Here is a 17,881-nt window from a genome sequence, read left to right on the forward strand (position 1 = left end):
GCGAGTTCACCCATGCAATATACCCATGCATGTGAGGAGGAACACCTGTTAGATCTTGCTGTATTACGGAGGGAAGCACTGTAGTGCTCACCTAATGTAAGTGCTATTTCAATTTATAATAAAGCACTGATTATCTGGAAATACTACACTATCAGAGTCTTTTCTATATCCTATATCATCTTGATGAGTGGCGTACCCAGCGGTGGTTAGGAGCCAAGGCATCCAGTGCATCATCCCCACCTGATGTAATACTCGGAGGAGCTTGTCTGGCAGCATTTGTGGTTAAGATCCCACTAGTGATCTTGAAGACGTGTAGGCCCTTTTGGGTCGCTGTATTAAAGGTGAGGGGGCAATTCAGCTAGAGGAGGATTATCACTCACCATCACCAGAGTTTTGTCTATGCACTTTGCATGACGTTTTACTGCGTTGCAGGCACCACCACTTACGATTTGAGAACTTTATTCATGTTTGAATCAATCACTTACCTCACACACCATTTTATAAAGTGGGAGTGAGGGGGGCACGGCTACTGTTATCACTATTTCTAGTCACTATTTACGCATTTGTGGTTATATGTATATTTAGCTAATTGAGGTAGACCATTTGAATGTGTAATATGTTTTTGTATTTTATATGTATTTGAAGCGCTGCACTACTTTTCTATATATTGTATTATTTAACTGTTGGGTATCAGTTCAAGCGTTAGCTGCTCAATGCGAGATTTTTAGTTACTCCATTAAGCGCAGGAGGATTTTTACATATTCATAATGAAGTTAAGCATATGTTCTTTCAAACCGATCCATAGTTTTTATTTGTGAATCTTTTTTAAAATTTCCAACACTGTCTCATATGGCCTGGTCTATGACAGTAAAAACATGTGGTAGATTCTCCTTGACCCACTTGCCTGCACCTGTTGCCATTCTTACTAGGACCTGTAGTTCCTGACATAACTGCTGCCTGACTATTTTTGTCACATTAAATCATGGCTACCTCATAAGTGAGATTGCTCGGTTTCATTGGTCTCCTAATTTTATCACTGAAACTTGCCATCTCATTCAGATTTGGTCTTTCCTGTGTGATGGCCATTGAAATTGGATCAAGGTGCTTGAATTTCTTTACAAAAGCTTTAAATCATAGCCAAGTCTTATATGCTTTGGAAAATTTCATTTTAAACTCAAAAGGGCCTTCTTCTGCAGTAGTCTGTAGTAGGAGTAGCATTTCTATGGAGTGTACACCCTCACCAGTTGTAAATAACAATTGTCGCAGTCTGTCTGATGCATCACTATGTATCTCCTGTCCTTCAACGTCAATAACAGGTGATTTCATAAGTCGCCTGGCAAAATGTGCAGGTATCCAAAGATAATAGATACGGTTACACGGTTTGTCCGTAAGGTGATAACGATCTGTGTAGATCTCAGATACGTCAGTGTTATGAAAAGCATCTGCCTTTGAGTCATATGCTGAGATGTCTTTTAAAATTTTAATTATTTTAATTAAGCAATCATGTATTTGTAATTTTAAATTAGCTGCACGGTCTAGTAGTTTTTTTTTCTTTCTGACTTCGGTTTCATCATTTGCTTCAGCCTCCCCCATTTCAGGAATGCAGGAAGCTTGAGGCTTTGAGGTACATTCAGTCTTTTTGTCACCTTTTGTTATTACAGCAACCTGTTTACTCATTCTGTAGTCTTAACAAAAGATTTGTGAGGAAGTCAATTTGCTCCTCAAGGTTCTCTATGTAATTACAAAAAATTTCAGTTTGGACAATTTAGAGAATCTTGGGACAGATTTTTCATACATTGCTGTATTCTGTACAGTGTTACATTCTGTCTGCTTTAGTGTACAAACATTTAGAGTAGGTAAGTCAATATTCAAAATCATTTTGTTGAAGTCTAGATTCATCTTTCTGAACGTTGGCCTGTAAACATTAATTGTACATGTATTGCCATAAACGTCCATCTTCAGGATATAAAGAGACATCCTTAAACTCTAACTTGCTTTCTATAGCTAGTTTATCAATAAATTCCATGATTTTTACTCACTGTAATCAGATGATTTTCTTGTTTGCAGCTGCCTCAGTCATCGGACCTCTCATCCACGTCTGACGAAGCACAAACACCTTGTCTCTAGGTTCTCTACTGTGTTTTTCCCAGACTTGATCAGTCACAAAACTGTGCTGTCTCCCCCTTATCTAGGAGTGGAAAACTGGAGAAAAAAAAACTGTAGCTTAGCCAAAATGTTAAATATTGTGACACTTGTTATTTAAGTGTCCTTCTTAGGCGTTTGAGGTAAAGTATTCTAGTGCCATGCTGATTTCAATCAGTGTGACATATTTAATTCACACTTGGCAACAACATAAAATGAACACAAAAGATAAAATACAGATCATTTGTAGTAAAATATAACAAAAGTTGTAGCTTATAGAAATGAAAGGTATTTCAGTTTTGTCAGGGATGAAAACAGGTGTTGGAGTAACAAGGCTTGTAGACCTTAAGTAGTGTGTGTGTGTGTGTGTGTGTGTGTGTGTGTGTGTGTGTGTGTGTCTTATATACTTTTTTCAAAGGACCAAAGAAGTCATCCCACTATACAGCTATTTCCTGATTCAGTGTGAGCTAAATGTGTAATCGCCATATTTGTAAGTGTTCTATACATATATATATATTTCTTAGTGTGAAGTTATCTGCAAAACTCTTTAGTCGACAGAAATACATAATACTGTTTTGTGATCTTCCCATCACATAACTCCATTTTTTTAAAAACAGGTTCAACCTTCAATCTAAGCACAGTGAACACAAATGCATCAACATAATCAACAATAATTGAGAATATACTATCACACACTATTCCTAACTAAATTAGTTAACTATATGAAATAACTATATTATAGACTAGAAATTATTTTTTCTTTATAAAAGACATATTACTTAGCTCTTTCCTGCATTCCACGAGATATATTTTAAGTTGGGAGGTTTATGACCTACTGACCTCTTAGCCATGAAATACTATGGTACACTGTAACACCGGCTTGCAAAGCCATTCACACTCACGGTAATTTTAAACTAGCTAATGCTGGGTTTCAATGTGACTTTGGGGAGTCACAAATATTAAAGAATACAGACGTCTGTTATAAGCTAAATTAATTATATTCTACAATTTTACTATATGATGTATTTTGACCTTAAAAATGTGCAAAACTGATTTTTTTTTTTTTCTTCTTTAGTGCGAAAAATAGCATTGCTGATGAGGAAGTGGAGAACCTAACAGATATACTTACCACGGCCACAAATATAACAAGTTCGGTATTATTTTAAATGCAGCTTATTTCTATACATTGTGAACTGTGTACATGCTATATTCTTTTTAAAATATAACTCAAATCTGCGCTAGGAAATAAAAACACCAATAGCAGCTTGCCACTGTACCTTGATATCAGGCGCCTACTCAATAGTGTACAATTAAAGTGCAGCGCTTAAACATTATAAACAAAAAGTTCAAAAGTAAATTAAAAATATTCATAAGTGAAATATCAGATAATTAAATCAAAACAGAAACCGCTCCCAAATTCTGTGATGAGATAGGAAGACATCGGAGGACAGCCAATGTGACGCCAACCACTTGCATGCTTGGCTTATCAGAAAGTGTGTGACCCCCTATTAAGGGTGGTCAATAAAGCTTTTTAAAATTACCTCTTTTTAAATGGATGGGTAAGGGGGGGGGGGGGGATCTTCCTCTGTACACCCAAGATCCGATCCCTATATGTAGTGACTCCAACCACTCCAAGCAAGTTGTATCAGACCAGAACTCGTGGCGTTAAACATGAAATAAAAGATTTCTCCACATAGCGTAAATCCCTCAAATAACGCAATTTATTATGGTAAAAATACACTCACATGATGAAAGACATATGTCAGCGTGTAACAGCACTAAGTTCAAATCTTCCAGCATCCAAGATGGCCGCCAGCCAGTCGCGCATGCGTGGTATCGTGTGTGCATGGCTCCGTGGTAGTGGCTAATAAATTGTGTTATTTGAAGGATTTACGCTATGTGGAGAAATCTTTTATTACATGTTTAACACCATGAGTTCTGGTCTTATACAACTTGCTTGGAGTGGTTGGAGTCACTACATATAGGGATCGGCTCGGGGGGGGGATTACCAAGCTCTCTCTGTTGGGTGTCCAGAGGAAGATTCCCTCTGTCCATTTTCCTGGAGGTAATTTAAAAAGCATGATTGACCATTCTTAATGGGGGGGGGGGGGTGTCACACATGCAAGTGGTTGGTGTCACTTTGGCTATCCTTGGAAGTCTTCCTACCTTATCACAGCATTTGAGGACTATTTCTGTTTTGATTTCATCATCTGATATTTCACCTATTAAACATTTTTGAACTTTGTTTAATGTTTAAGCGTTGCACTTTAATTGGACACTATATTCTTTTTATGTTACGTATTGTAAAACTGAAGGCTCCATTTATGTTGGGAACCTTGCGGCACACAACCTTGGTTGCCTGATAGTCTTTTCAGCACCCTGGTATTCTGATAAATGATCATGTATTTGTAAGTGGCAGTTCTGCAGTGTTACCGATAAATCAATCATATTTTCAGAGGAGTTGTAAGGTTTCTGGAGAAATGACATCCTATTAGAGGGAGGGTACAGTATGTCATCCGACGGCTGATGCAACACAAGATGGGTGAGTGATACCAAGGAGATGATGAGATATGAAGTCTAGGTTCACATCTCTGTGCGTTTGTGCAGGCACAGCAGTCTATTAATTTGAATTAGCTGCTGTGCCTGCGGGATATATAGAGAAAAGTCCCCGACCCTTTTCCCAAAATGCACCTGCAGAGCAGCCACCAAAAACCACAATGTTCTGTGAAACCATGCAGTTTCACACATCTGAACATTTGTTGCATTTTCTGATGCATGGAGGTGCCATTAAAAATGAATTGCTCCCCTGTGCATCTACTAAAGGGCAGTGCATTTTGACTGCAGGTGCAGGAACACATGCAATTTGCAAGTGCTCCCTCACCGGAATATGTATGAACCTAGGCTAAATGGGTGAAATGGTAAAAAGACCAAATGTGTTACTGAACAGCTGAACTGTTACTGCAAGATGAGGAGATATCTTAGTCATGACATAATGCCAGAGAGGTGAACTGTAACCAACAAAGAGAACATGTTAGCAACAGGTATCTGCACGAGAATAACAAGAGACAGAAGGATAATATCTCCCAGTGCAAACATCAGCATCACCATCACTTCTCCTACACCAGATATAAAGCCGATATAAATATGATCAACGCTTTGTAGACACCTGATTATTCCATCTATGAGCTTGTTGGACATCCCATTCCAAAACCATGGACATTCATATGGAGTTAATAAATCTATCCCAATCTAAATTCATGCAACATACATAAAAATAAATAAAACAGACAAAATACTAAGTGTCCCAAAAAAACATAAAATGTCCCAAACAATGAATGTCCAAAAATTGTCTCTATATAATATAGTGTCTTTTCCACCTCCAAACCAAATAGTGTCTTTGAATAATCCAAACGTAACGTTTCCAAATTCTTTGTGTACCTTAAAAATATAAAAACTTATGATAGTGTATTACCTTTTATATAAATCAACAAAGTGCCGCAAATCGCGTATCATGCATTGTTGGCGGAAAAAGGGACATGCGACAGCTGTAGCCATGTTCGTCACTCTTGTTCATTCTACCTTCTAACCGCCATTTACGAACCCACCACCGACCGCCCCGTTGTACACAGAGGATCATGGAAGAGTGGCAACAGGAGTAATAGGATCCTGGAGAGTGCCATCATCCATTGTTTGGGGAAAGCCTGTTAATACTGGCTTAGGGTAATTATCCATTGTTGCACCAACTGGAGTGGAACACTTTATTTTTACCATCGATTTGTTTGGTTCACTTTATAAAAACCACAGGAGTGGTAAAGGGTTTTTGAAGGTTGAATCACTTTTGACCTAATTATTTAGTTAAGTATGTTTATCATTATTTGCACTATGTGGCATGGATCACTAAATTGTATTATCTGAAGTTGGAATGTTCACGTTTGGATTTTATTCACGTGTGCATTTTTGAGTTATTGGTTTGGATTTTTATTGTATTTGTAAATTGATCTAGTTTTTTTTTTTCTTCTTCTCTCTCCTTCACGTGTGACTTGAGTGCACATGTTATACAGTTTGCATGATACACAATTTGCAGCACTTTGTTGCTTTATGTAAAAGGTAGAATAAATATGCAGCGCTAATGACATATAAAACACATTAAAATCACAATATATCACACTGAATAAAGTGCTGAGTGCGTGTAAACTGGAGTGCTTACATAATATGTGCATATAGCCCAAAGATACATAATAAAGTACGCTTGTGGCTTTCATGACGGTGGAAATGGATGATATAAACCACAATAAAAACACACTATGTAAAGTGCTGAGTCTCTATGAGCTGGAATGATTAAAGTGATGCGTGCACATAGTCAGAAGATACGTAATATAACAGGCTTGTGGCTTTCGTGATCGTGGAAATGGACAAACATTGTACTAACCAGATAGCGTAAATTAATGCGCATGGAGCATATAAGACCTGCTCCTGGTGCTCGGGATGTATGGTACTGGAAAGGAATGGTGTCATCAATGAACCAACCACTAGGTGTCATCAACCTAGGTAAAACATCCAGTCTCCAGAGATATCAGTCACAGCCACCAGGGGGGGGTCCATGCACAGCTCCCAGCCACAGCAAGCACCTTCAAGACACCGGCTCCCAAAGGAATAAAGAGCCCGCAGAGAAGGCCTCCAATAGTGTAATACGTCTTTATTCAAGGGTAACATCAAGAGTAAATAAAATGCAACTTGCATCAGTTTCATAAATCAAGCAAAGCCGCCGGCCATCTCCACAGCTGGCCTTGTGGTACATGTACAGTAGTTAGGGGCACTTTCCTGACGCGTATCGTGTCCATACACTTCATCAGAGGGAATGTGCCCATTGAAAACTGTTTATTTATAGTGTTCGGCGCGCATGCGCCATCATACACGGTTTGCGCATGAGCAGCAGTCACTAGCGGTGGCCATTTTCCAAAAGCTCGCCCAAGAGCAAGTATAGGCCTATCGTGCATGCGCAGTGAGCGCCCGCGGTGGCCATTTTGTTGAAGATCAATAGATGTAAATGAATCAGGCTTGTCTGAGAAGGGATAGCAAGCAGAATGGATGACAGAGCTTACGATGGAGAATTCTTCTCCCTTATATTACTCGGGGTGATACTAATATCAGTATTAAAGTGGAGACTCACAATATGTACTAAATATTATGACATTATTGAAAAAAAAATTTTTTTTATATAGGCACCATATCACTCAAAATGGATGACGCCATCTAGAGGATTATTAAAAAAAGCAAGTTTAATCTAGCTTTAGCCTTGTGACAGGCAAAATGGGAAATTGTTCGTTACGTTGGCTCATCGATTAAACGTAGTAAAATTCGTTCAGCGAGACATCTCCTTCTCAGAAAGGGTTTTAAAAAAAATGTGTATATATAAAAAATTCCACATATTTAAGATAGGACAAAAATATACCATAAATGTGATATATATAAAAATTAAATACACTCAGATTAAAATCCCAGTAGAATTAAATTAATAATAAATACATAGGATAAATGATCTGAATAGACTCTTAAGAGCTCGGGCTGAATAGTAAATGAAAAAAAGACCAAAATGTTATAGGTGGTTCTCAATTCGTATCAATAAAACAGTTTATATCCAGTTCAACATTCAACCCATGGGGTGACTGGGTATGTAACAGATACATCCATTTTGTTTCCAGCATCGACACTGCCCTCCTTTTATGGGTGCCTCTCCAGTTTTTTTTTTTAATAATATCTATGCCGGTAAATTTCAATGAGTGTGGATTCTTGTTATGTTGATGACGGTAATGCATTGATAATGAATGCTCTTTATAACCTTTTTTAAATGTTAGTTAAGTGCTCCCTAAGTCTGTCTCTAAGTCTCCTTGTTGTTCTTCCCACATACTGCTTTCCACAGGCGCATTCCAAAAGGTAAACCACATAGGAGCTATGACCGGTTATGGTAGACTGGATATCATAGGACCTACCAGTTATTTTTGAGCGGAAAGTTTTGGTAGGATTTTTGGGATACCGTTGCAAAAAACACACATCATGCACCTGTTACATGGGAAAAAGCCTTTTCTATTAAGAAAACTGAATGTGGGTTGTTTCGGAGGATTGACTATGTTGGGAGCCAATTTATTTCTTAGCGAGGGCGCCTTCCGGTATGTGATCTCCGGGTGTTCAGGTAAGACCTCACCCAATACCGGATCATTTCTAAGAATATTCCAGTTATTTTTGATGATTTTTGCCATTTCTCTGTGTTTGGGTTGAAAAATTGGTTATAAATGGACAGAATCTTTCAGTTTGAACCTTGTTCTGTGGAATAAGCAGATTGGCTCTATCTATATCGGCCACTTTACTAATCTTGGTATCCAATATGAAGGAATACGAAGGAATTGGCCCCTGGGTATATTGTCCAACCATCTAGGTAACTGTCCTTATGTAACCATTCCTATCAGATCAAATCCTCTTCCCACCTGGCCATGAAGAGGTTAGCCAGGCTTGGTGCAAATTTGGCACCCATGGCAACACCCGTAATTTGCAAGTAATATTTATCATTAGACTTCGCTATGAAGCACAACTATTTCTGGTTTAATGATAAATATTACTTGCAAATTACGGGTGTTGCCATGGGTGCCAAATTTGCACCAAGCCTGGCTAACCTCTTCATGGCCAGGTGGGAAGAGGATTTGATCTACTCTCGAGATTGGCCCCATTTACGCTTTTACCGTCGCTATATAGATGACATCTTGTTATTTTGGGAAGGTGATGAATTCTCGCTACAGAATATTTTTCACTGCTCTTAATTATAACCTGAACATCAAACTCACCTTTCAGTACAGTTATAGCAATATCAATTTTCTTGACCTTACCCTGCTCAGCGACGGCACTAGGCTCACAACCAAAACCTTTTTCAAAAGTACTGATAGGAATGGTTACATACCTAAGGACAGTTGCCACTTACCTAGATGGTTGGACAATATACCCAGGGGCCAATTCCTTCGTATCCGCCAAAACTGTGATAATTTGGAGGATTCTACCATACAATCTAACATACTCGAACACAGGTTTGTGGAAAAGAGTTACAATAGGAACATATTGGATACCAAGATTAGTAAAGTGGCCGATATAGATAGAGCCAATCTGCTTATTCCACAGAACAAGGTTCAAACTGAAAGATTCTGTCCATTTATAACCAATTTTTCAACCCAAACACAGAGAAATGGCAAAAATCATCAAAAATAACTGGAATATTCTTAGAAATGATCCGGTATTGGGTGAGGTCTTACCTGAACACCCGGAGATCACATACCGGAAGGCGCCCTTGCTAAGAAATAAATTAGCTCCCAACATAGTCAATCCTCCGAAACAACCCACATTCAGTTTTCTTAATAGAAAAGGCTTTTTCCCATGTAACAGGTGCATGATGTGTGTTTTTTGCAACGGTATCCCAAAAATCCTACCAAAACTTTCCGCTCAAACATAACTGGTAGGTCCTATGATATCCAGTCTACCATAACCGGTCATAGCTCCTATGTGGTTTACCTTTTGGAATGCGCCTGTGGAAAGCAGTATGTGGGAAGAACAACAAGGAGACTTAGAGACAGACTTAGGGAGCACTTAACTAACATTTAAAAAAGGTTATAAAGAGCATTCATTATCAATGCATTACCGTCATCAACATAACAAGAATCCACACTCATTGAAATTTACCGGCATAGATATTATTAAAAAAAAAAAAACTGGAGAGGCACCCATAAAAGGAGGGCAGTGTCGATGCTGGAAACAAAATGGATGTATCTGTTACATACCCAGTCACCCCATGGGTTGAATGTTGAACTGGATATAAACTGTTTTATTGATACGAGTTGAGAACCACCTATAACATTTTGGTCTTTTTTCATTTACTATTCAGCCCGAGCTCTTAAGAGTCTATTCAGATCATTTATCCTATGTATTTATTATTAAATTTAATTCTACTGGGATTTTAATCTGAGTGTATTTAATTTTTATATATATCACATTTATGGTATATTTTTGTCCTATCTTAAATATGTGGAATTTTTTATATATACACATTTTTTTTTAAAACCCTTTCTGAGAAGGAGATGTCTCGCTGAACGAATTTTACTACGTTTAATCGATGAGCCAACGTAACGAACAATTTCCCATTTTGCCTGTCACAAGGCTAAAGCTAGATTAAACTTGCTTTTTTTTAATAATCCTCTAGATGGCGTCATCCATTTTGAGTGATATGGTGCCTATATAAAAATTTTTTTTTTTCAATAATGTCATAATATTTAGTACATATTGTGAGTCTCCACTTAATACTGATATTAGTATCACCCCGAGTAATATAAGGGAGAAGAATTCTCCATCGTAAGCTCTGTCATCCATTCTGCTTGCTATCCCTTCTCAGACAAGCCTGATTCATTTACATCTATTGATCTTCAACAAAATGGCCACCGCGGGCGCTCACTGCGCATGCACGATAGGCCTATACTTGCTCTTGGGCGAGCTTTTGGAAAATGGCCACCGCTAGTGACTGCTGCGCATGCGCAAACCGTGTATGATGGCGCATGCGCGCCGAACACTATAAATAAACAGTTTTCAATGGGCACATTCCCTCTGATGAAGTGTATGGACACGATACGCGTCAGGAAAGTGCCCCTAACTACTGTACATGTACCACAAGGCCAGCTGTGGAGATGGCCGGCGGCTTTGCTTGATTTATGAAACTGATGCAAGTTGCATTTTATTTACTCTTGATGTTACCCTTGAATAAAGACGTATTACACTATTGGAGGCCTTCTCTGCGGGCTCTTTATTCCTTTGGGAGCCGGTGTCTTGAAGGTGCTTGCTGTGGCTGGGAGCTGTGCATGGACCCCCCCCTGGTGGCTGTGACTGATATCTCTGGAGACTGGATGTTTTACCTAGGTTGATGACACCTAGTGGTTGGTTCATTGATGACACCATTCCTTTCCAGTACCATACATCCCGAGCACCAGGAGCAGGTCTTATATGCTCCATGCGCATTAATTTACGCTATCTGGTTAGTACAATGTTTGTCCATTTCCACGATCACGAAAGCCACAAGCCTGTTATATTACGTATCTTCTGACTATGTGCACGCATCACTTTAATCATTCCAGCTCATAGAGACTCAGCACTTTACATAGTGTGTTTTATTGTAATTTTATTGAGATTTTTATCATCCATTTCCACCGTCATGAAAGCCACAAGCGTACTTTATTACGTATCTTTGGGCTATATGCACATATTATGTAAGCACTCCAGTTTACACGCACTCAGCACTTTATTCAGTGTGATATATTGTGATTTTAATGTGTTTTATATGTCATTAGCGCTGCATATTTATTTATTCTACTCATAATTTCTATTGGTTTTTGAGGTACCTTCATATGCCAGCAGCTATTATATGCTTCACCCAGCACTTGATTACTTATTTTTAACATTATGTAAAAGGTAATACACTATCATAAGTTTATATTTTTGAGAGACACTATTTGGGTTGGAGGTGGAAAAGACATTATATTATATAGAGACAATTTTTGGACATTCATTGTTTGGGACATTTATTTTTTTTGGGACACTTCGTATTGATTATTTTGTCTATTTTATTTTTATGTATGTTGTGTGAATTTATTTAGATTGGGATAGATTTATTTACAAAGGAAAGTTTGGTTATATGTTCGTTGACTTTCAAGGGTGAAAGTTTTTTTACTTTTCTTTCTGGGTATTATTGTTAGAGGTGGTATTGTGCAGAGTATTGGTTAATTTATTCATATGGAGTTGCTCCCCTTTGTAACTATAATAGCCTCCACTTTTCTTGGAAGGCTTTCTACAAGAATATAGAGTATCTGTGGGAATTCGTGTCCATTTACTGATGTTGGATGAGAAGACCTGGATACCAAAATGGCACTTCCGTTCATCCCAAAAGTTTTCAGTAGGGTTGAGGTTGGGACTGAGCAGGTCAGTAGAGTTCTTCCACTTCATACTGGTCATCCATGTCTTTATGGAGCAGGCTTTGTACACAGGGGCAGTGTCATGCTAGAACACAAGTTTGCCCCAGGTTGGAAGAACACAACTGTCAATCTTTCAAAGGGGTGTCCACATACTTATTGCCATACAGTATATAAACCTTTTCACAGTGAAGCCACCCTGCCTTAAGTAGGAGCGTCTCTTTGAATTTAGTCTGCATGGCTGTAGTCAGTCAATGCCAATTTGTCATCTGTTCTTTTTCAAATTTGTCTCTCAGTTCTGTCTGCTGTCAGGAAGTGGCATTGCCATCTTTGGCATTAGTGTGAGGGATTCACAGTAGGCTTGGGTTATGAATATTCATATCTTTCTCAGTCAACCATTGGGAGTTTTTTTGCCAGTGGAACATCAGGGAAAGGGGTATAAATCTTTGGGGTGAGCTGGAGCAAGCTCTCTACCCCCTACCTCCCAAGCTGCAGCCTGGGAAGGGTGCATGTGATTGAAATGATATCTTTAGGACTACAGTGTGACGGAACGCAGCGTCTGACCCCTGCCCTTTTCATTAACTCGTGACAAAGGACCAGCCGATCTTGCACCGTGCTCTCACTTGCGCTACAATGCCACTCTCAGCTGTGCTCACGGGACCACAATCTATGTGCCAGCAGCCTGAGAGCGATTGTTACTGGGTTAGGTTAATTACACAATTAACTCTTCACACTGCCACCACCTTTTTACAGAGAAGGAGGAAACTCAAAAATACCGGCAATAACACTATGATTTTAGCAAAAGCGTCTGCAACACACACTGTCACCACAGACAGGGATATTCAGAGGATTATTATATATAGTAGCACTCTTCAAGAGACAGGGATTCTTTAGTTTGCATTTAAAGCTTTAGAGACAGTTTCAACACTTTTTCAAAATAGGGTTTATTACTAAAGGTCAAAATGGTACAATGAAAATATTTACAGAAAGATGTTACAAAGACATAAAAGAGAACAATAAAGCAGAGAAAGAAAAGGAGTTAAGAAGGCAGAATACTTGCAAAGTCCTGGTTTAGGAGAGTCCAATTGTCCGAGCAAAAAGGTTGCCTTGGCCCTCAGGTCCGTTAAGATATTTCTTAGTTGATGTTAAATGAGAGCGCTCCTCACCAGGCCTGTCAGTCCTTTTCTATGATATTAAAGGGGTGTCACCAGAGAACAACTGACCAATCATCTGGTTTAGGGGATGGATGCTAGGAGGTCACCAAGATTATGACCAAGTCCCAACTAATATTTCATACTATTAATAACTTTCAGTATGTGCAGGTGGTATTCTAGCAACTGGCAGATTAATATTCAGAATATTTCAAACCCAGGGATACCAAAACACAGCATACCTTTGTCACCCAGGAGGGAAGAGACTGCTTTCTCCCCTTTCCCATGTGCTTACATAGCCATGTAGGACCTCAATTGGTTCCACATGATATGCCCTATTCAAATATATACCTAATAATGTGCCCAGTTCCTTTTGAATCCTATGAATTGTTACATGTGGAATAGACATTTTATGACCCTTTCTGCACTTTTAGAGCTCTAATAGCCTAACAGGTCATGTGTGACGGCTGGACTGAGTGATTGTTTTGCGATAGGGCAGAGGAAAGTGTCTTTGCAATATAGAAATCCTGCCAAGACTAATTTGCGGTTTACAGCTCTGGAGCTGGCCTCTATTTGTGTTTTATTTAAGATAAGAGGCTCTTTTGAAGTTTATTACAACTTACAGCCACAAATTCCATTTTCAAGAGGAGGGGAGAAAAAGGATTGTTCATGAATAATAAAATGGCTGAGACCTTAACAAGATGGCTGTTGCATACAGTTGCCATGTCTCTATTTCGCATAATTGTTACCTCCCTGCAGAGGCCTATGTTTAGGCTAGGTTCACACTGCTGTGATCAGATTTTGATCCAATTTCAGTGTGATCATGTAGTGCAACTTGGATACTGTTTGTGTATTCTATGGGGCCAACATCATGCTGGAATTGCACCAAAATAATACAGGAAACTTTGCACCGTGCTGAGTTGCAATAATGTGAACGGGCACCATTGTGATTTCCATTATCATGCAATTCTGTGTGACTCAAGTTACATCTGTAATTGCACTAGTGTGAAAGGAGCCTTAGACGTGTCCTTGTCTGGAGGCAGGAGAAAGTCTAAGTCGGTGCTAGTTCACCCTCCTCAAGAGAAATGCAGTTCCTGCCTATGATGTCTATTGAAAGATTCTAGTGAACAGGAGTGCTGGCCCTGACTTAAAGTGGTCAGAAACCTTTATACAGTATATACACACAGTGAAGTGACTGGCCTCAGGTGATACACAGATGAAAAATCTTCCTACAGAAGTTGTCACGATCTGGGTCAGGTTCAGAGACCAGTTGCTACAGCAGTTGTAAGGCTTACCTGAAACCAGCAGGATAGGTACACCAGCGGCCCACCCTGGGAATGACGCAGGCTCACCTGAGGTGCGGGATCTAAGCATCCACCGGTCTTCCCCAGAGCTCCTAATGGTGGAGATGGATTTGGCTGTGTGTGAATGCCAGATCGCAGATCTCAGGATCACCCTAACAGGGAATGAACAAGCTGGAAACCAAACAGCGGATCAAACAGTTCAGAGATAAGACAGAAGCGGAGTCAATCACAAGCCAAGGGTCGGTCACAAATCATAGTAGATAGGATGAGGCAAAATCGTAGTCAGCAACAAGCAAAAGGTCGGTAGCGAAGATGTAGATGGCAGTAAAAAGGTTGTGAGAACCACAATCGGGCTCACGGTAGGATTTCTGCTGCTGTTCCTAATTTTTAGAGAAATGAAGTGCACATGCAGGCCGGACAATAATCACACTGACAACTGTGCAGTATAACAACATCCTCATCTCTGTTTATTGCAGGGCGGTGCTTAACCTTTTATACATAGAAAACAATAGAGTACACGTCACTATTACGTATATACAGTCATATTCTAAAAGGCACATTTTGCTTGGCTGAAATATGGGAGAAGTGCAGAAACTTGAAGCTTGCTTCTCACCCGTTATCTTTTCACTCCCCCTCACATACTCAAGGCCAAAGTAAAATCCTCTCAGTGCGAAGGGAGGGGTTGAGAACATCGCTCTGAACAAACAAGTTAAGGAGAACTGCAAAGCTCAGCAGACAAAAAATATATATATATATACACACACACACACACACACACACATTTACAAATATGAAAAAGTATAAAAGTAAATATGTATAAAAAAAACGTGTATATATATATATATATATATATATATATATATATATATTTTCAATAGGAAACAAAATAGGCATTTTACCAAATCCATCACAGCAGCAGTAAGGATGCACGGGATATTGGCTGGGAAGGCACAATAATCTGGCAAGGAGGAAGTGCATGGACGTAGCTTTTATAGGACGTTCATGGGAGGAGCAAGGAGTTCAAGGTTCAAGAGAAAACAATGAACAAGGCAGGATTATCAAAGAGATCAAGTAGAGTGTTGTCCAGCATCCCAGGTAGCTCAGTGAGAAGAAACATTGCCTCTCACTGTAGAAGGCCCAGGTTTGATCCCAGGCTCTGACAGTTGTACCTGTTTATTTACAGCCATGTTTCCCCTATATCCATTCAAAGTGCAGAATTTACACAGAAGCTCTCAGCTCTAAAAAGCAAGGGGGTGGGGAGAGCTCTGAGAGCGGATTGGAGAGAAGGGATGCACCCTTCTATACACAGCACACAGGAACAGCGCTGGGGCTGTCAAGCACAGACAGTGACCTCCCCGTCACCATTCTGCTCTTCGTGTCATGAAAACTCATCATCAGGAGTGACTCATGCTTATAGCAGAAGAACAAGGCAACAGACAGAAATGATGCTGATGGCTCTGGATTGAGACAAGTACACACTATAGAGCAGGGGTCTCCAAACTTTCTGAACAAAGGGCCAGTTTTCTTGTCTGGTTTAGGGGGGCCGGACTGTGACCAATGGGAGTAGAAAATGCAGCAAAAATAGTGCCCAAGCATTAGTGTCAGTAGAAGGAATAGCACCCAGTTATTGGTATCAGTGAAAGGAAGAGTGTCCCAACACTGGTATCAACGAAAGAAAATGTGCCCCAATACTGGTGTCGGTGGACGGATCGGTGCCCTGACATTGTTAATGGAAGGACTGGTGCCTCAACATTGGTGTCAGGGAAGGACTGGTGCTCCAGCATTGGTGTCAGTGGCAGGAGTAGTGCACCATCGATGGTATCAGTGGGAGGAAAAGTGCCCCATCTTTAGTGTTAGTGCTCTATATTTTATGTCAGTGGCAGGAACAGTACCCCAATGATGATACCAGTGGGAGGAAAATTGATATTTTTTTGTGTTAGTGGAAGTGATAGTGTTCTGTAGTTTATATCAGTGGCGGAATTATGTCCCAATGTTGGGATTAGTGGAAGGAATGGTCCCTCATATCAGTGGGAGGAATAGTTCCCCAAGTGCCAGATAAAGGCAATCAAAGGGACTCATCCAGCCCATGGGCTGCAGTTTGGAGACCACTTCTATAGAGGGATATGCTTTGTTCGTATTTATTGTTTGGGGTTGACAACCACTCTAAAGTTCCTTTCCTATGCAGCACCATTTGGAGTTTTGTATGTATGATTGAGTTTGGAGTATTTGTGACCCTTTCCCTCTCTCCTGTGAAATGTCAGCCCTCCCTGTCTCTGGGGGTACCACAATACTTTTGGGGGTCAGGGGAGCACTGCAACTACATGCGCCACACAAGCTTGCTGAAAACACCGCTTCCCCCATTCTAAAATGAGACCTGAGGTGGGTCTGACACCCTTATGTTAGAACATCTCTGGCATCTGGCTGCAATTACATAGATCTGAAAATGGATCAAGTTTTTAACTGTAGCGGTATTTTCATTATAACCCTCCTAGAGGTTCCCTATGAATGCAAGAAATACAATGTTTACTTTACACTTCCTTATTTAATCACTGGAAGATCACAAGTATTCTGTCTGTTTTTTTTTTTTTCTTCTCAGAAATCCTCCCCGCGGTTGTCATCACTCATGAGAGGAGTGTAAAACTTCCAGTGATTCTAGAGAAGTTCAGGAGCATGGGCGTGCTGCTTATATTCCCAGTGGAGAACTACACTGAAGAGAAACATCTGAAGATCCGCATGCAACATGAAAAATTGTTGAAATGTCTCTGTGAGATTATTAAAGATGTGCAGTTTCGTATGAGAGAGCAGAGGAACCCCCAAAAGGAGTTGATGGAAAGAAAGGAAATTCTTCATAGATTTTTCACACAGAAAGAGAGAGAAGCTATAGAGAGGATGAGACCAAGAAAGAAGGAGAAGAAGAAGGGTATTTGTGTTGTTTGCTAAACAGTCAAAGGCCACATACTGTACATCTTCAGAGTACAAGCTCAGGAAAGTTTGATGAAAATCTATTAAAATATCAATAAACCTCAATTTTTTCCTTTGTCTCATTATCTTTAACCATCTCCCGCCCACCATATAGTACTATGACGGATGCAAGGTGGTTCTGTTGTTCTGGAAGGACGGCATATGACGGTCCCCCATTTTAACCGTGCATGCGCGGCTCCCTCGGACACAGTGGATCACCGATCCACGGAAAGAGCCGAAGATGTCGGCTTGGTCATGTGATTAGCTGTGTCCAATCCCACGTAAATAGGGAAATGCCGGTTATCGGCATTTCTCTCCTCTCAAGCTGTCATGC

General features: G+C 39.9%; 1 protein-coding gene across 1 annotated transcript in view; it reads left to right on the forward strand.

Moving 5' to 3' along the window:
* Window positions 1–17,613, forward strand: part of LOC149459583 (uncharacterized) — a 75,061-nt gene extending 57,448 nt beyond the window's left edge. The window contains exons 3-4 of the mRNA XM_089680942.1: window positions 3,218–3,291; window positions 17,183–17,613. Coding sequence (XP_089537068.1) covers window positions 3,218–3,291; window positions 17,183–17,526 — 418 coding nt within the window. The 3' untranslated portion in view covers window positions 17,527–17,613. The remainder of the gene's footprint in view (window positions 1–3,217; window positions 3,292–17,182) is intronic.
* The last annotated feature ends 268 nt before the right edge of the window (window positions 17,614–17,881 follow it).

The sequence above is a fragment of the Staurois parvus genome, unplaced genomic scaffold (genome assembly GCF_062004578.1).
Source record: "Staurois parvus isolate SC_StPar_1 unplaced genomic scaffold, SC_StPar_1.0 ptg000254l, whole genome shotgun sequence".
Lineage (NCBI taxonomy): Eukaryota > Metazoa > Chordata > Amphibia > Anura > Ranidae > Staurois > Staurois parvus.